At 44.3% G+C, this 20,176-nt stretch overlaps 1 protein-coding gene across 7 annotated transcripts in view; it reads right to left on the reverse strand.

Moving 5' to 3' along the window:
• Positions 1 to 20,176, reverse strand: part of PDCD1LG2 (programmed cell death 1 ligand 2) — a 97,701-nt gene that overhangs the window by 40,710 nt on the left and 36,815 nt on the right. For 6 of the 7 annotated variants that reach the window (XR_013967709.1, XR_013967710.1, XR_013967711.1 and 3 more), the window contains exons 5-6: positions 19,923 to 20,057; positions 14,417 to 14,466 (exon numbers count right to left, since the gene is read on the reverse strand). Coding sequence is in view for 1 of the 7 variants with exons in the window: in XM_080819501.1 (XP_080675627.1) it covers positions 3,307 to 3,312; positions 14,417 to 14,466; positions 19,923 to 20,057 (191 nt within the window). In the remaining 6 variants the exon portion in view is untranslated. Of the gene's footprint in view, positions 1 to 2,594; positions 3,313 to 14,416; positions 14,467 to 19,922; positions 20,058 to 20,176 lie in introns of those variants that run through there. The other variant, XM_080819501.1, reaches the window with a different exon arrangement.

Genomic DNA, 20,176 nt, shown 5'->3' on the forward strand with positions numbered 1-20,176 from the left:
TCCCTGAGCTTCCCTTGGAAGAGCCTCTCATTTTCTATTTGATGATACCAGACTTCCTTTGCTTGGAAACCTGTAATAAGCACAGATGAGACAGTCCCCTTGCATGGAGATCCCTATCCTTTTCAAACCCCGCTTCTCTCAGCTCTCATGGTCTTCGGGCTTTTATTTAGAGTCAGATCCCAGCATATTCAGGGGGAGAAGGGCAGAGTCTTGTTCTGGAGGAGAAGGCTTTACTCCAAAAGAATTACATGATTTTGTTAAATTTATACTAGAAGAAACCTAACTAATCTACACTGAGATGGACTCTAAGGGTATCGGACCAAGGAAAACAGAATACAACGTTGGGTTGGGGCTAAATGTAGGTAACCCTGATATCATCCGCTCTTCATAGGTTTGTGGACTTAATGCTTGGGTAGATTGTTACAGCAATAGCCCCCAGGGAAACATACCATTTTGTAGATCAGGCCCTCATGTAAGTCCCTTCCACATTGATTTTGGCCTAGCTATCTGACTTGCTTTGGCCACTGAGACATTAGCAAATGTGATGCAAACAGAAATATGAAAACTACTTGCACATTGCACGTTGAGGCTGGCCCTCTTTTTGCTGTTTTGGACCAGCTTCCATACTGAAAAAAAGCATGGATAGACCTCCTGAAGGTGCATGGCCCAGCCCACAGCCAGCACCAACTCCAAGACATGTGAATGAGGCCACCTAAGACCAGCATCCTCCAAGCAATCTGTCAACTGATTGCAAATGTGTGAGTGAGCCCAGCTGATGCAGAAGTGAGTCACCCCCGCTGAACCCAGCTTGAATTGCTAATGGACACAATCATAAAAGTCTAAGTGAGAAACATAAGTCATAAGGTTTGTTATACAGTGGAAGCAAGCTGAAATGAATGTAGGAGTTTGAGCAGCTGGGAGTGGTCTGTTTATTTAGTTGTTTGGCTGAAACCTGTGCTCAACAGTGACATTGAGTTAATAGAATTTCTGTGGAATAATGTACAGGAAGGATCCTAAAGTCTTAAGGAGTTAGGGATAATGGAGTAATTTATCATATGTAACCTGTGCATCTTTCCTCACCTTCAAAGGGCCCAAGGAATACTCCCTTCACCAAAGCATTCAGAAATGCATTAGTGAGGGAGCCCCAGCCACCGTGGACACCTCCAGGTGGCTGTTTTCTGCAGGCCAAGGGTGCTGGGAGGAGATGCTGCCCCTGAGATGGGCTTCCTGTTTTCAGTGGAGAGGATATGATCCCAGAATAGTAATCAGAATTCTTTACTTGTAGGAAATCTTCAGTGGTCGTTGGCCCTAAGAATGAAGTTGATGGCCAGCCTACCAAAGCATTACTTGATTTATATAATAGAAATCTGACTTGAGTTTTCACAATTGAGAGTCATAGCTTCTTCCCCAGTTCTCAGAAAGGACCCTGCAACAACACCGCATACTGTAGATCTTCCTCAAAGCCATCCCCAAAGGGACTTGAGGTCATTATGAAGGTGTCTGTGCACTGGGGGAAATGGAAATACCCAGGCTTTTCAGGGATTCCTAAACACTACTCTGAAATGATACTAATCCTTAAGAACCCTAAATGTCACTGTAGGCCGCTAGTCAAAATATGGGCTTATAGTGGTCAGAGGATGAAGAGAGTTTGGGCGCAATCCCTGCTCATTATGATCTGTGACTCATGCATTCATTAAAAATGATAATTAGGAGGACTAGTCAGCCACATGGGTGGGAACCCGTGGTACAATGACAAATTTGGAAAAAAAAAAAAAAAGGATAGACAATCGTAACTATGGCTGAAATCGTGTACATGTCTGGACAAGGACCAAACGCCAACAGCAAAAATGAAAATACTTGGGTTGAGATGATGAGATCATAGGTGATTTCTCTTTGTTTGTCCTTTCTCAATTCCTCAAACTCTCCCAAATGTTATTTTTGCTTCTTTTGTAAAAGGTACTTTTTTCTTTTTTAAAGACACACGACTCCTCCAGTTCTTCTGTTTTTAAGGATTGCCATTACCTTCTTTTTAGCCAATCATATTAAGGTCACAGAAAGTAAGAATATTACATGTAGCCGTTCTCTTCCGTATTAGGATGAGTCTTAGAGTCAATCGTGCCTGAGGCAGCTCGCTGCAGCATTAGCAAAATCTGCTCCTTCCTTGCCCTCCAGGAGCTCACTGTCTAAGGGGAAGCTATCACATGTGCCCCAATCCTCATGGCTCCAGACTGAGAGAGATAGGTCGCTAACCTAGGACTCTGCTGAGCTCAACAACGCACACATCTGGGTATGTCATAGGTCAACCAGTGCTCCGAACTTCACGACTGCAGCACACAGACCAAATTCAACAGGATTCACCGGTTATCGCAGCATGCGGTTACCGTCCCCCTCGACGACACACACAAGGGGATCCCACAGCATTTCTACAGTGCCAGCCATCAAAGGTCTTGACTTGTGAGTGTCACTACGTCACAGACAGGGACAGAGACACTGAAAGGTGGAGTTTAAAGTCAGAGAGAGGGCCAGGAAGGAGCCTTCATTTGGGGCTTTGACCATTATGGGTACCCATCTGAAATCTTTGCACGTACGGCATATTAGCGTTTTGGTTTTTTTTAATGTATGCCATTGGCTTCTGAGGTTAAAAAAAAACAAACACAGCATTTTTAAAAGGGAAGATGGAGTTTAAAAAAAAATCATTTAGTATGGTGCCATTACAGGTTAAAACAAATGCTTTGTGATTTAGATCTCACAGAAATACTCAATGGCCTTTCTCCACAACTGGAGTTGTCCACTGTGTACTTAAATGCTTTCTGTTAATTAAAATAACTCAGATTTTTCCAGATTCCACCAAGCCATACGATACGCCAGTTATGGCTTGACTTTGTTTAAAGTTCTGTGAGTTCATGGGCTAATAGGCTTTTCTGGAATCAAGAAGAAACTGCAGATAAAAATAACTCTATTGGCAATGGGTCCATTTCTGCAACTGAAAATTTCCACTCATCTCTGCTTCTGGAAATCACTTTGGAAAAGCAGCGGGGGGGAAATTCCCTTTGTTTTCAGCCTGGCAGCAAGAAGGAGCCTCAGAACACTCATCGGGGTCTACGATCCAGGGTGGTCATTTCCTAAAGTGCTATCGTGCTTTGCTTAGAGTCACAGGCTGCGGAGGTGAGCGCCTGGATCTGGGAGGGGTGGGGTGCCTGGCTTCCTCTGAGCACACGTGGCCAGGTGCTGCCTCTCTCTTGTTCAGAGTCCAGAAGCTTCTTAAGGATGTCCCATCAGGTCACCCCAGCTCCTGAAACCACAGGTTCAAATCTGGGGAGAGAAGTCCACAGATAGGAAAATCAGTTTTCTGGTTAGAAAGTATATAAGCTCTCAAAAATCAGATTGGAGTGAGAGACTGCCAAAGCAGAAAAGCTCATGTATCTGAAAGCAGCATAGTTCCTGACCTTTGTCTGCGCCACTGCCTCTACCACTGCCTCTACCACTCTACCACCGCCCTGGGTCCATGTCTCCAGCCTCTCTCTCCAGACCTAACGCAAGAGCCTTGTTCCCCCCATCCTCTGGCTTGTAGTCAGCTCGGTTCATGGGCTCACCTGTTCAAAACCTTTGCTAGTTCCCCATTGCACCAGACATTTCCACCGTTTCTTTCAGACTCATTCTCCACTCTGCTCCACCCTGCTCAGGTCCCAGGAGGAAGACACTGGACTGTTGACTGGCTCTCCTCTCCCTAGCTTCCACTCCATGCTCCCCCCTCAGGCTGGAGATAAAGAAGACTGTGATGGGCAGCACAGTGAGGCTGGGGCGTGCATGCTTCAGCAACCTCCAGACAGGTTGCAGACTGGCTTTATCCTTTTGGGTGGCCCTCTCCCACTGTTCCCTCACCAGCCTTGTGGCAACTCCTTCTTCCCTTTCCCCTTCAGGCCTGAGGTAGTCAACCCTTCCTGTTCTTGCCAGTTCCGGGGTGTTCAACCTTCCTAACCGGTCTCCCCCAACCTTCCTCCTGTCTTTGTAACTAGTAAAAACTTAGAAGCGTGCCTCAGTCACCCCTCCTGGGTGTGCCCTCTGCTTCCTGCTGAGACCTGACTGAGGCACCAAGCCTGATGAGTACAATCTAACCTCTACGCCTGGAACTCCTGGCTCACATGCTGGCCCTGACGGTCTTTCCTCTTATCTCTCCACTGGCTCTTACCAGGCTAGGAGCCCATGCCTTTTCCCATGGATGCCCATGTCTCCTCCCCCTGGCCTCTTCCATCTAGAATAGTCTGCCATTTCCATTCTTGCCTGGTTCAAATGTCACCTCCTCCATGAAAACTTCCCTCTTCCCTGATTATCCTCAGCCTAAAGTGATATATTTTTCCCATCTCTGAACTCTCATGTTGTATTTGTACTTCTTGTAAAGCCACAGAGAACTATAAAAAACTACTGACTTCTGGCACAATTAAAAACTCATCAGGCCAGGTGGATGGGGCTGTTAGTGTCTCCTCTTCCAGGGAACGGCTGGGCGCTGCGTGGCAGGAAGCTGGACATGGGGTGGGCATCTCTGGGGATTCTGAGGATATGTAAATAAGGTGGGCTTTGGGATAAAGTGATAGTTTGAGAGCTACGTGATTTTCTCAGTATGTTCCAAGAAGCACATGTTCACCTTAGAGGCCTCTGCAAAGACCTACAGTAGGGTGTTTATATCCCTCACTCTAGTCTCACCATGGTTTTAATCTACTTTTGTGAGATCATAGAAAATGTGTGTACTGGTCTCTGCCCCAGGTTCCTGCATAGAATTCCTAAAATCCTTGTAATTTCCTATGAGATAAGAGCACTAGGAACATCTTTTGTTCTAATGTTCAGCCTTCACTTCCTGACGGAGTTCCCAAATCCCTTGAAATTTCCTGGATGATAGCACTGTCTTTTGTTGTAAAGAGGTGACTCTTGCTGAACTCCTGGACAGGGGCTGGTCACCAGAAAGACCAAGCTATGATTAGCAGCTTGGGATTTTCAGTCCCATTTCCCACTCTCATCCCCATTCTCCAGGGAGAGGAAAAGAGCTAAAGATGGAGTTAATGATTGGTTATGCCTATGTGATAAAGCCCCCATAACAATCCCTAAAGTAGGGCTTCCAAGAGCTTCTGAACGGGTAAGCACATGTTGGTGCTGGGAGAGTGACGTGTGCATAAAGCATGGGCGCCCCACATAACCTGCCCTGTGCATTTCTTTCATCTGGATGTTCATCATATCACCTCATAACCTTTTATAATAGACTAGTCAACAGTAAGTAAACTGTTTTCCTGAGCTCTGTGAACCACTCTAGCAAATTCATCGAACCCAAGGAAGGGACAGTGGGAACCTCAGATTTATAGCTGATTGATCAGACACAGAGGTGACCACCTGGACTCACCCTTGGCATCTGAAGTGGGGGGTGGAAGGCAGGGAGGGAAGTCTTGTGGGACTGAGCCCTTCATGGGTGGGATCTCAGGCTATTTCCAGGTACATAGTGTCAGAGCTGAGTTAAGCCACAGGACACCAAGTGGGTGTCACAGAGAATTTCCTGGTAGAGAAGAAACCCCATGCATTCATGTCCGAGGTGTGTATACAGTAGTGAGAGTAAAGGAGACACACAGGAGGACTGAGCTTTCCCCCACTCATTGCATACAAATATCCCATCTAATATTTCCTTTATGAAGGGTTATCATGGGAAAAGAAAGAAAAGGTTGGTGCCCACTGAAGAGAAAAGGGGAACGAGGCACCTGTGCCATAATGGGTATGGAGGTTGTGGGCAGTCCTCAGGTGGAAGTTCCTATTGGGACGACAAGAGTCTCATGCAACAAAAGAAACAACAAAAACACAGATATCCAATCAATTGCTAGAGGGTCTATAGAAATCTGGCTTCTTTAATCTTAGCCCAAATTATGCCAATGAGAACAGGATTTTGAACACCTTATCTCCAATTCCTGATCGTAAGAATCTTGAAGTACTAATGCTGGGCTTCATTCATCCTTACACTTCCCACACAGCCTACTTGAGAGTCATGCAAATAGCAGACATGACGTGTTTCAGAGGGAATGAGAGAAAGACTAGCACTATACTGGGAATCACAAGACCTTTTATTTTTCTATCGTTATTTCATTCAAGAAAGTCACTTAACACCTCTCAGCTCAAATTCTGCCATCTGTAAAATGAGGAAGTCAGGTTACATGGTTTGTAACTGCTAACCGTGTCGTGATGACGAGGATAACTTTTTTAAAGGAACATGATATGTATCTATGGTATCAGAATCGACTCCTGAAGTTATACTACTTGACAGTTTAGTTGCGTGTGTGAGAACAATAAGCCATGGGACCAGACCTGACCTCTTACACCCTTGGAGTATGTATCTACTCCTTCTAGGTTCACTGGGTTAGGAACCTCTGAAAGGGAACTAAGACACTGGTATGTGTCCTTGAAAGAGGACTCCCTGAAGCTGGTGAGAACCCAGTGGAGAGTTCTATACAATGCATTTGATATGCTGGGATACGAAAGAGGTGATACATAGAATGACAGATGAGGACAGAGATCCTTCTTTGTCTAACACGCACAGCTGAGAACTTAAAAATGATACACTGGGACATTTAATAATGTATTCAAGTACAAAGAAAATTCAGAAAATATAAAAGAAGAAAACAATACAAGCTTCTGTCATGTAAAGACAATGATTATGGGCCTTCAAGTATTTTTACTTCACTTCTTTGGGAGAAAAGGGTGTGGTGGTATATAAAAAAACATTTTTTTAAATAAAGCATTAATGATGTGGTAAGTATATATTTGTATCTTACCCCTCTTCTCTTTTTGTTATTTAGAAAGCATTTCCCCAATGTTTTCATTCCTCAGAAACAGAATTGTAGATGGGAGTATATGCTTTATTGAGTAGAGTTTCCAGTTTCCTCCTGTTGTATCAGTCAGGATGAGACTTGTTAATGCTGCAGTAACAAACAATCACCCAAACTCTGTATAATAAACAAACATTTACTCCACATTCACTGAGGGTCGGCAAGGGACTCTGTTACTTGTAGTTACTCAGAGACCCAGGCTGAGGAAGCAATCACTACCTCAAATGTTGCTGGTTACCACTCCAGATGGAAAAAGAAAATATAGCAAAGCGTAAGCTAGCCCTTATATCTTCTATCCAGAAGTAACACATGTCACTTATGCTTAGGTTTGGTTGACCAAAGCAAATCACATGACCATACCTAACCACAGACTAATTGTAGAGAAGTCCAATCCTATCATATACAGAAAAGCAAGAGATCCAGGAACTCCGTGAAATTGCACTAATCAACATCATATCCACCATGGAGAAAAATGAGAGTGAGCTGTCTCTTTGGCCACACTGAGTTAGATCTGAGTCTTTTGATTTTATTACATGAAAGTGAAGGCCTTGAAGTCTCATCTGGGGAGACTGAGAAGTCTGGATCTGCACAGAATAAGAACAGACAACACCTCTCCCAGAGCTGCCTAGAGAGTTCAAGGCAGAACCATGGAATGGAAAACCGGGCTCTACACAGCTGTTGCCTGAGCTAATACTGCTGTGCACTCCCACATGAATCAGGTCTCATGTCAGTCTCTGGTCAACGAAGCAAAACCACCACACTCTTCCCTTCTTAAGTGGGAAGGGAGACTATTTATCTGAGCAGATGTCTCGTCAGACATGTGCGTCCCAAGACTCCGTGCAGTAGGTGAACGTGACTAAAAACAGGGGGGCCGGAATGCCGCCTGCACACCTGAAACTGTCCCCACATAGGTGGTTTGGGGGTGAGGCAGAACTGGGATGGTAGAGATGTGTGTGGGAGGGTGAGAGCCCTGAGGGCCCCGAGCTGGTTGGATGCCCATGGGGCTCTGTCCTCAGACTTTACGGAGCTGAGATTGGAGCTGGGGGTAGCATTAGATCATTGAGAGCAAGGCCGAGTACATTCCGTGTGAGAGAAGGCATAGAGCCGTGGAGAACTTGTGGGTCAGGGGTCAGCACATGCTTTCTATAGGGCTGGACTGTGAAATATTTCGACTTTATGGGCTATATGGTTTCTGCCACAGTCACTCAACTCTGCTGTCGGATGCAGGGGAAGGGGTGGGGGGAAAGCTAGAGACAACATTGAACATGGCTGTGCTTCAGTAAAATTTTGCTTACAAAAACAGGAAGTGATTTGGCCCCCTGGCTGTAGCTCACCACTCCTTCTGAGCTGGACACGTATCAGTGGAGAGCAGAATGTTCACTTTGGTCGACCATCATTTCAAAGGCAGTTACTGAAAGTACAACACATCCTAGGATGTGAGCAGGCTTTGAAAGGAAGAAGAAGACACTGCACCTGCTTTCTAGAAATGTGTGTGACTCAGTCCTCTGGGGACAGCAGATCCTCCTCTCTGTAAGCTGTTACATAGCACAAATGTTATAATATACTTTTCCTTTTTCAAGATTTTATTTATTTGAGAGAGAGAGAGTGAGTGAGCAGAGAGAGCACAAGCAGGGGAAGGGGAAGAGGGAGAAGCAGGCTCCCTGTGGAGCAGGGAGCCCAGTGCAGGACTTGATCCCAGGACACTGAGGTCACGACTGAGCCAAAGATAGATGCTTAACCGACTGAGCCACCCAGGTGCCCCTATACTTACTTTCTTTTAATAAATATATCACATATAGGACATCAATGTTTATAACATGGTCCCCCGAACCTAATTTTACTATACCCAATACCTGTCTTCTCAGGATAAGAAAAAAACCAACTTAACAGTAAGTGGCAAATCAGGGGGAAATTTATAAAATATATTGCAGGAAATGGGTTACTATTAACTCTAAGTGAAGACATAAGTAAAAAGATGGACTAAAGATGCATAGACAGTTCCCAAAAGAAGATAAAACCTATACATTTATGAAGGTGTTTTATCTCACTAATAACTTTAAAATGCAAAATAACGATGGAATTGCCTGGGTGGCTCAGTCGGTTGAGCGTCCGTCTCTTCATTTTTGCTCAGGCCCTGATCGCAGGGTTGTGAGATTGGGCTCTGTGCTGGTCGTGGAGACTGCTTTAGATTCTCTCTCTCCCTCCACCCTTCCCCCCACCCCCCTGCTCACACTCTCTCTAAAGAAAGAAAGAAAGAAAGAGAGAGAGTAAGCAAGAAAGAAAGTTGTACGGTTCTTAATTTCTAAATTAGCAAAATTTAAAAACAATAACATCCAGCATCGGGACAGGTATAATGATTAAACCAGCTCTTTCATATATTGCTAGTACAAATTGGTACAACTTTTTAGAGGGCAATTCAGCAATACAGTTTGAGAGTCTTAGAAATACCTATAGGTTTAACCCTAGTAATTCTGCATCTTAGAGTTTACCCATGGTAATAATCAGAGCTGCACACAGAGATTTATGTATAAGGCTATTAATTGTGATAATACTTAAATAACAAAAACATAAAAGACTATGAGGTAGACATGAAATGTCCAAGAGGGAATTAGTTAAGATAAATCCCAGTCCATGTATACAATAAAATATGAAAACTATTAATTATATTTTTAGCACATAGGTAATACTAATGATATAAAATTAAGTTAAAAAAACTATACCAAGTTATATATGTATTATAATTTAATTTTATGAAATTTAAATAAAGATGTTAGAAATTAAAGTAATATTAAGTATTAACCATGATAATCTGTGTGCAATGGATTATAAATCATTTTTGTTTCCTTTATGCCTTTTTGTTTTTCATTTTTGTTCTGAAAAAATGATGTAATTTTAAAAATGTTCTCAAAGTTGTATAAGTTATTTATTTTTGACCTGCCCAACAACTAAAATTAAGCAAGATTTATCTTTCAGTAGTGAGACAAATTTGGTCAAAATCAGTTCCCTTTTACATTTACTGCAGAAGAAACTACAAGAAACACAGACAAAGGAACAGTCAGACAGACAAATCATTTCCAAACCCTTCAGTTAAGTTCTGTCAGAGAATTTTGGTGACAGTGTTGTTCTGCCCTGTCCATCTTTACTCAGCTATTCATGATTCCAAAACACATCAGGCGCAGGTGCCGATGCCACACACATCCTTTTGTTGCTGAGAGAGGCAGTGAGCTAAGCAGAAAACCCTAAATAGTGAGTCTGCGTGAATATCTGGGGTGGCAGGTTCATGGCTCAAGGGGTTTTAGACAGAGCCCTGGCCCCTCGGACAAATCTGTGACCAGATAACAGAGAGTCACTTACTTCTATTTTTTTAAGGCTCAGGGAAGTCTGACAAATCCACTTACTCCAGCCCAGACTGCCCCCTTCACGTCTTGGTGGCTGTGACGATTAACTTTCTGTGTCAGTTTGGCTCAACTATTGCCATCAGGTGACCTTACATAAAGCAGATTACCTTCTAGAATGTGGGTGGGTCTCAGTGAATCAGTTTAAGAGCAACCAAGGTTCCCCAGAGAAGAAGGAATTCTGCCTCAGACTGTAGTATAGATATCCCACCTGAGTTCCCAGCCTGCGGGCCTACTCGACAAATTTTGGATTCCATATTTCAAGTCTTAGCTGAACTGGCAGACCGCAAGCCTGCCCGACAGATTTCATTCACACTTGCCAGTCTCCAACTGGTTCTGTGGTTCTGTTCCCCGGGGGGAAGCCTGAAGTGCCCCTCCCTCAGCAACAGGTTATCAAGTTTTCTTGGCAACCCAAGCAGGGGCCCCAGACCCAACCTCTTTCCATTCCCCAATTCAGTATTTCCATGTCCTGTTCCCTCTTCTTCCTGGGGGGATAGTCTCCAAAATGCTAAATTAGTTCCCCATAAAGAGTTAACAACTGGTGAGCAACTTCATAGGGAGGAACTTAGAAAAAAATCTGCTGAAATCTAACACATTGGTATTTGTCTTGACAAAATCATAAAACATTATGCTAAGTAAAAATGAGCCATTTTTTTCCTTTAATATTCCACTGCCATTGATCACTGTCAATTTCTACATTTGAACCAACCCACAAATAACTTTGAATGCAAATGGAACACATAAAACACAACATAATGTGTCAGCATTACCCAAGTGTTAAAATATGTAGGTACATGACAGATAAATGTCATGAATCTTTGTGTTTTATCTGACAAACAGACAAACACAAAACTGTTTTTTGCATAAGAGTATGTATTCCAAGTCTAGCAAATTATATGGCCAAGATCTATGACTTCCCCCCACCCCTCACCCAAAGCAGACATCATTCATCAATCACCACACTCCGCCCCTAGAAATGGTCTCCCAAACCATCCTCATCTCTGCCCTAGGCACCTCCTGAACCTGACAGGGGCCTGTTTGCCCTCCTCTGCTTTTGGTCCAACCTTCTAGGTTTTCAGTTTTACAAAACTAAAGCCCAGAAAGGGGGTCGATCTTACCTAAAATTGTATAGCTGGCTCACAGAAAAACTTGAATCTAATTCTCTTGATTTTTAATCATGATCTCTTTTTTACAAAAAAGAAATATTTCAGGCACAGAACAAAGTATAAGAGTAATATCATCAACATCTGCATACCCACACCCAGAATGATATCAACATTTGTGTACCCACCCTCAGAATATCAACATCTGCATGCCCACCCCCAGAATGATATCAACATCTGCATGCCCACCCCCAGAATGATATCAACATCTGCATGCTCACCCCCAGAATGATATCAAGATTTGCATGCCCACCCCCAGAATGATATCAACATCTGCATGCCCACCCCCAGAATGATATCAACATCTGCATGCTCACCCCCAGAATATCAACATCTGCATGCCCACCCCCAGAATGATATCAACATCTGCATGCCCACCCCCAGAATGATATCAACATCTGCATGCTCACCCCCAGAATATCAACATCTGCATGCCCGCCCCCAGAATGATATTAACATTTACATACCCACCCCCAGAATGATATCAACATCTGTATGCCCACCCCCAGAATGATATCAATATCTGCATGCTCACCCCCAGAATGATATCAAGATTTGCATGCCCACCCCCAGAATGATATCAACATCTGCATGCCCCCCCCAAATAATATCAAGATTTACGTACCCACCCCCAGAACACTATCTGCATCTGTGTGCCTACCACCCAGCCGAAGAGGTTAAATTTGGTGTTTATAATTTCCTTGCTGTTTTTGTACTTTCACTTCACATGACTATTTCCATAAACACTATGTAAAGTTCTTTGTCAGCTTTTAAACTCTGTAATTGCCAGTATACTGTCTACATCTTTCTGAAATCTATTTTTCCTCTCAAAATTATACTTTTCAGAGTTCTCCATCCCAAAAATACATCCGGTGCTGGTACTTCCATTTTAGTTGTTATATATACACTCTATTCATCTGTTCTCCTGTTGATTCACATCTGATTATTTCTAATTCGTTACTCTTGTAAATAATAGTACAGGAATATTCCTATGTGAGTCCTCTGTGGTGTATACCTAAGTGGTCCTGACCTCTTTACAGCATACCCCATATTCTCGGGCAAGTGCCACGGAGGGGTGAAGAAGAGAGAGGACGAGCATCATTCTCTCACCTCCTTGACTCTCCCTTCCCCTGGTTGGAGGGTACAAAGGGTGACTATATGTAATCAGTTGGGGGAGAAGAGAATGAGTCTAATTTCTTTAATTTGACTTTTGGCCAAGATATTTACTTTATTTTGAATTTCAGATACCACTAAAAAAGGGTATGAGATTTTTCTGTTTATAAGGAGATGTATTGTTTAAAATGGTTGTGGTACACTGTTAATCCGAAGAAATCACTCTATAAGCAGTACAATATTCACACCATGTGGGGGCCATAGGATGGGACATTTGAAATGGTTGCAAGCCTTTGAGCATCCCTCATTCCTCAGACAGACGGTTCTGCCTTCGTTACTCAGATACAATACTTTCTCTCTAGGACAGAGGCTGCAACTGGTCATTAATAGGCTCAATTAGCCTACAGACATATTTTATTTGCTTTGTTTGGGATTTGAAATACTTTCAGGCAGCATTTAATAACCAGGACATTTTATATAAAATTTTGGATTTCCATCTTCTCGGACCGCGTTAGGCCAGTGCTAAACTGACAGCACTAGCCCTCCATTTTGTCACCATTCCTAATCTGGTTAAAGAATGTCATTTTTCCTCACTTCAGCACCTGCCTGGCCCTGTGGGCGTCTGACTTTACCACCTCTGCTCTCAGGACTTTCACTCTAGCCTCCTCACACTCAGCAACTGAAGGAAACACTTACACAAAGCCTGGAGCTCATGAAACTCAGACAGATGCTGAGGCCGCTCCCAGGGAACTCTGCTGTAGATCAAGAGGACCGATCTATAGGAACACAGGAGTGTTCTTTCTCAAGAAACAGGTGTTTCAATTAGGACGGCCAGCATTAATCTGAAGCTTTTTTGAGTCAAGAAAATTTCGCTGCTGATTCAGAGAAACGCAGCACAACTGGACCTCAAATAGAGTCCAGGTCTGAGCGGCGTTTGCTCCTTGGGACAGGTATTACGGTAACGGGTGTATTTCACGAGTGGCTTTCAGGGAGGTGGCGGCCGGTGGGGTGGGGGAGGGCCCAACTTCATCCCTTCCAGTCATACTCTGTGCTCACGAGTTGCCATGTGCCCTGTATTATTAGCCAGACACAGATCCCGGTATTAAAAGTTTCCTAGCGTTGTTTTACGGTTGGTGCCTCTGGAATTTTACAGATACATTCAGCTGAATTCTCAAATGACCAGCTCTGAATATTTTGAGTAGCTGACAACAAGCTTATTTAGAAATTTCTGTGAATCGCCTATAATTCTGGTGAACTCATGAATTCGTGTGTCACATCACGTGATTGCTAGATTACAAAAGGAAGGGTGGCTTTCCCAAGAAAGTTAGAAATACCCACTGTGCAATATGACCCAGGCCTGTGGGTCCCCAAAACAGCATTTCCCCAGCCTGAATGATTTTAGCAACCCCAATTCTCCTGACCTCCACATCACATCTACAAATTTCAGCTCCAAGCCTGTCAGCCTCACGAAGAGCCTTCTACTCCTCCCCCATCAAATCCTTGACCCCAAGCAGCCAACAGTGTACTTAGTAATCATTGCAAAACCATGAGCTGTTGATTGCTTTGCTGTTGGTTATCTTCCCTTGCTGTTAAGTGTTAACCGTGTTACTCACTATCTAAGCCCAGATGTCCTGTGCAGCCGCCCTTAGGAATAGAGATGGACTGAAGGCTCTACAACTTTCCATGGCTGTACCCAAACACTCTTTTCCTCCCAAGAAGGGTGTGGAACGACATAAGTTCGCAAAAACAGCTAGCGGAAGTGCCACTCAACGGGAAGGTTCTGTACAGGCTGAAAGCATGCCATTGCTCTTCGTGCACTCACAGCACGGGGGCTATTGCTTAATTCAAGTTGGGAGACAAAAAGGTAAGAAAAACCACGAGTACTCACAGCTCTGTCCACTTCCCTCCTTATGGCGGCAACAGATTTTTTTGTTGTGTCTGAAAAAGAGAAATCCCAGTGATGGAATAAGAGTAACGAGAAAAGTATTCTGTTTCTAGATGAAAACACAGCAGAACAAAGTTTAATCCAAATAAATCACATGCAGAAGTCCAAGCGTGCACTGTGGCTCGAGACCTCAGGCTGAAGGACAGACAGGGGAGAATTGTGCCCTTAGGTGAAAACTGCCAACAAGGTAATCCTCTACTTTCCGTTCCTTTCTCAGTCACTGGTCCCAGGCACTCAAAGGCTGAGGGACTGCTGATTTGGATAATCAGCCCAGGAAACTTCCAGCTTCAGGGGTCTCTCTCCATTTTCTGCTTTGCTCTTCACTTCAAGAGGTCGGAGCAATTAATTCACACTACGGTGTACATGACAGGTAATATTCCAGAGCAACTCGGGGGGCAGAAGCTCAAGTTCACATAATGGGAAGCTGTTCACCATTGTTCCCCTGGTTTCTTCTCTTCAACCCCTGACATCACATGTTCCCCCTCACTCTGATTTTCTTTGAGCTTGATGCCCATGTCCTGCAGTTGCCTGGGTTCCTGAACTCAGGGAATCCCTAATTCTGCTTCTGCTCTGCACACCAGCTTTTTAGGAACTCCCTCATGACAATACTGACCTTGACCTGGACTTTGAGGGCCTCCATCCAGCATTGCCATCTCCTCTAAGATTCACACTTGAAAGGAGTCTAGGAGTTAACCCATAGAAATTGCCCTTACACGGTAGAGTTTCAGGGAACTGCTCTCTAAGGCTTGGGGTTAGTGCTGCAATTCTGTGGCTCTTATGCAACCTTTGGTCAACATATTTGGTCTTTGGTTTAAATCCCTGTAAAGTTCTGGCTCAGTCTTTTAGGGTAGTGCCGTTCAAAGTGTAGAGCTCATGGGTTAGTGGGGGCAGGTGACCTACTGCTTACCAACCCACAATGAGACAGTTACAGAGATCTAGTGTAAACCTTCAGAAACTTTTATAGTAATTCTTTTACTGTGTTTTCTCCCTGATATTCATTGAACTGTCATGTATTTATTGAGTCCAGTAAAAGCTGGGCTAGTATGTCTTTTTATTTTATTTATTTATTTTATTTTTTAGTAATCCCATTTATATATATATATATATATATATATGTGTGTGTGTGTGTGTGTGTGTGTGTGTGTATTACAAAAGCATTGACCCTAGCATAGTAGAAATATAAAAATAAATGGTTCCTTACTCTAGAGAGGTTGAGAAATACTGTGCGTAAGATCCACAGGCCTGTCCCATGTATCTGGTCTCTAGATATCTAGGCAACACCTTGTGGATTCTGTCCTTGGCTTTGCCATTGGCTCAGCCAACAATCAAGCTCCTCGATTCTTTTGGGTTGAAATTCTCTCCTTCCATTGCTCAAATAATACTATTCAGATTGAGCCAATTTTTCTTAAGCACTTTGGTAACAAAAAGGCCACACATTTTAGTGTCTGACAGACCTGTGTTCACACCCCAGCTATACGACGTTGGGAATATTTTCTGAACTCCCATTTCTTCATCCGCAATAGACACGCTACTCCTTGCCTCAAATGGTTTTCGTAAAATTAACTGAACAGGAATTTGTAAAGGGTCTAGCTCAGTGCTGTCCAATAGAACTTTCTGCAAAGATGAAAATTTTGTTTATTTTCTCCGTCCAGTGCAGTGGCCTCTAGCCCCATTGTCACTATTGAACGTTAACAAGGTGTAGGCACTTAAGATGTGACCAAGGAATTAAATTTTTATTTAATTTAAACTTAAATGACCATGTATGGCTATTGTACTATACAGAGCAGGTTAGCATGGGCACCTGCATATAGTAGGCTCAATGTGTCAAGTTTTACTGAATATCTACATATGCCAGGTAATGTCTCAGACAGTGGACGTGTATTAGTGAATAAGAGAAACACTGCCCTTATGCTTATGAATAAGAACTTGATATTATTTTTACAACAGAAGTTGCCAGATTCTTCTCCAGAACCTAGTGAGTCACCTGGAGCCCTGAACCTTTGAGGGCTCGTCTTATGTAGAGACGGTACGCAGAACCTTTTATGGACTGACCCCGGTTGCCCTCTCCACGCATCATGGTGTGCAGAGCTGGGCACTGAGACACAGGTGGGTAAATGGAGCCAAGGGGCCTTCTCGGCAAACGGGGCTGAGATTGCCACCCCTTTACTTGACTCTCTCAGATAGACTGAGAAGTTCAGGACAGCCCCGGCCCTGAGAGGAGCTCAAGAGAAGGAAGTTAAGACTGACATCTCAGGCTTAACGTGAAGGCCTTGAGGCGAGGAGGCTGGCTGGGCGCAGTGGTAGTTAAAGCAGGAAGCCCCTTGGGCCTCATCAGCGCTCGAGGGTCTTGCTGTGGGAGCAGTGGCGGAACATGTGAGGGCAGCCAGAAAGTTGTCGTGTTGGGTCATTCTGGTCTGTGTCGGGATCTGGACCAGCAGGACTGGTGGATGGAGCACCTCCCTCCCCAGAGGGATCACAGATGCACATGGCAGGAGCGGGAATAGCAGCAGCTCAAAACCGAGGCCCGCGGGGGAACTGACCTGGCTCCCCAGGAGCCTCCCAGCCTGTTTGGAAGCAGCAGCACCGTTGGTGAACTTAGCCTCCTGACAGTCTGTAGGAGGTGGGGAAGGAGAAGCGGTAAGAGGGAGACATTGGACTTCTGGCCAAGACAGGCAAGGGGGTGCTCAAGGAATTAATTGGAAAATTGAAAGGGAGGCAATTGCATTTGGAGCCCAGTGTATTAAAACGGGTCCTAGATATATAAGGGTGTGCTGAGTGTACTGAAAGAAGAAGTAGGTACTACGGAAGCATCTCACAAGGGGATTTGCTGTAATGGGTATGACGAGGGGGCAGAATCAGGGGAGGCTTGATGAAGTGGCAGCTTCACTGAGATTTGAAGGATGACAAACTTAGGTGAACAAGGAGAAAGAAGTACTTTAAGAAGAGCAAATGCTGGGGCACCTGGGTGGCTCAGTGGGTTAAGCCTCTGCCTTCAGCTCAGGTCATGATCCCAGGGTCCTGGGATCGAGCCCCACATTGGGCTCCCTGCTCAGCAGGGAGCTTGCTTCTCCCTCTCTCTCTTCATGCCTCTCTGCCTACTTGTGATCTCTGTCTGTCAAATAAATGAAATCTTAAAAAAAAAAAAAAAAAAAAAGAAGAAGAAGAGCAAATGCTGAGGGTTGCCAGAGGGCAGCGGGGTGGGGTAACTGGGGGATGGACATTAAGGAGGGTACGTGATATAATGAACACTGGGTGTTATATAAAACTGATGAATTACAGACCTGTACCTCTGAAACCCATAATACATTGTACGCTGTTAATATAAAAATTGATGTTGAACAAAATTACTAAAAATGAAGGATAACAAGAATTTTAAAAAAAGAAGAAGAAGAAGAGCAAATGCTGCCTGAGAAAACTCAGAATTGAAGGAAGCCATGGAGGAGATCCAATCATGGAGACATGGTAGATTAGCAGTATTTCAAAGCCTGTTCCAGCTAAAAGTGAAAATAGACCACATCGGAAGAGGCAAGAGTGGGTGGAGGCAGACCGCTGGGAAGGTCCCGTTCTAGTCCAGGTGAGCTCCGATAGGGACAGCGAGGTGGGGTCGATAAGCCACGAAGTGCTCATTCTAATGTCACCACCTATTTTACAGGTAGAAAAGCCTCTCAAAGAAGTTAGGTGATTCGTACAAGATCACAGAGCCAATACATGGCAGCCTTGGGTGCAGACCTAGCTTTCTGACCCGGGCTTGAAGCTCCACTAACAGTGCCAGCCATTCTCAACCTTTTCCCACGACACATGAGTCTGTGTGCATGGCAGAGGCATTTCTGCATGTGTGCCCATGTGTCTCCCATGAGAGAAAGCAGATCTCAGTGCATGTGAGTTGTGGGGTGGGGGTGAAGAGTGGGTATTATATAGGCAGTCATGATTTTACCCTGGCTCATTAAAAACAAAAAAGGAACCATTTGCAGATTTATTCGCTTAACTCTCGTTAGCAGCAAGTGTCTCCCACCCCAGCTGGCTCCCGAGTCTTACACCCAGCTTGGAGCTACAGATATCCTTGCCCCTTCTTGAGACTGGGATGAAGGATGAGGAGAAGAAGTTTTTCTTCTCTACCTTGAGTATGACCCATTTCATTCTTCCAAAGAGAGTAAAGACAGAAAACTCTTGCTCATTCCTGAGGTGACTGAAGGGTTCTCAGACCCCAGGCCTGGAACTAGGTATAAATCTGTTTCTGAGGGGTGTGCATGGGACAGGAGAAAGAAGACGGCAGAAGACAAAATTCTAACGAGGGGCACCTGCCCTGGTTCTCTGAGGTCACAGACTTGCAGAAGTGATCTTGTTTCGTTAAAGTTCTATCAGATGCTGTAAATCCTCCTTTATGGTGAGATGCCCGTCCTCTCCATTTCTATCATTTCTCTCTCTTTTTCTTTTCCCCTTCTTCCTCTTTTCCTCCCTTCCTTCTTCACTTCTTCCTTCCTCCTCAACCCTCATCCCCCTTTTGTTGACAATAATACCTCAGATTTTATAGTAGAGGGTTTTGTGGTTAGCACAACAAGTTGATGCATTCATAGCGCATGAGAGAGAGTATCAGAGCAGGAGCAGAGAATATCTTATGGCAGACGAGAGCACAAAAGTTAGACTATAGATGTAGCATGACAACAACCTCAAAGTCCCCCGATTCTCAAATAGTGGCCACACCAAATTCCTATGGAATTATTTCCACATGTCATTTCTTTTCTATAGACAAGGCCATGTGTAGACTTTGGGAGGAGCTCACTGAGTGCTGACAAAGGAATAGTTTAGGAAAGTACCAGACAGTCTGCAGATATTGTGGCCATGGTTCAAATGTTGCACAACAGGAGTGGATGGGTGACAATAGGACAGGCTGAGGAGGGACTCCTGGGGAGCTGCTGAAAGACTTCAGGGCACCATCAAAACAGGCGCTTTTCCTGTCCCCAAATGGCCTCACACACTTTTCTCCTTTCCTTACGATCCAGGGCATTCAGATGCCTGGGGGCTTGGGGGGAGGCTTAGCTCAGCCTTACACCCAGTTGGGGGAAACAAGGGATGAGAACTGAAGGAATCCTCTGAAGTGATCTTGGCATCCTCCCGCCCACGAACTCTGACACACAGCCATCCGCATTGCCAAAATAACACTGATCTCACGAGGCTAATGACACTTCTTAGCTCAAAGAACAAAGCAAACTATTTTAGCACAGGAACAAAACATTCCTTTTAAAACAGCATGGGGATTTCAGCTCACTGAGGACTAGAGCCATTTTCTTCTGGGGAAAAATCCTCAGGACGGACCCTCTGAGCCCAAAGGGATGCACGAGGCTTTGAAGAGATTCGTGGGAACCTGGGAAGCTGTAGGCCACTGGAGAAAAGCAGAGCCCCACACTGCAGACACCAGTCCCTTCGGTTACCTTGAATAAAACTCACTTACCTTTTCTAAAAGGAAGCTTTTGGAAGAGCTGTCTTCTTAGGCCTATCATTGTAGCTACGAACATCAAAACAATGATGAGGGAAGGGATGAAAATGTGAAGCAGCCAGTTTGAAGAGATGTCCGGTTCTTTGCCGCCTGGATGAAAGAAAAGCACCAGAATCCCATTACATGGTAGCTTAGAGGTGAACCAACAAGTTGGCCCTTCGAGTAGATTACACCCAACACAGCCAATGGGCAGCGAGCATTTATTCCAT

The sequence above is a fragment of the Martes martes genome (assembly GCF_963455335.1).
Source record: "Martes martes genome assembly, chromosome: 12".
Classification (NCBI taxonomy): domain Eukaryota; kingdom Metazoa; phylum Chordata; class Mammalia; order Carnivora; family Mustelidae; genus Martes; species Martes martes.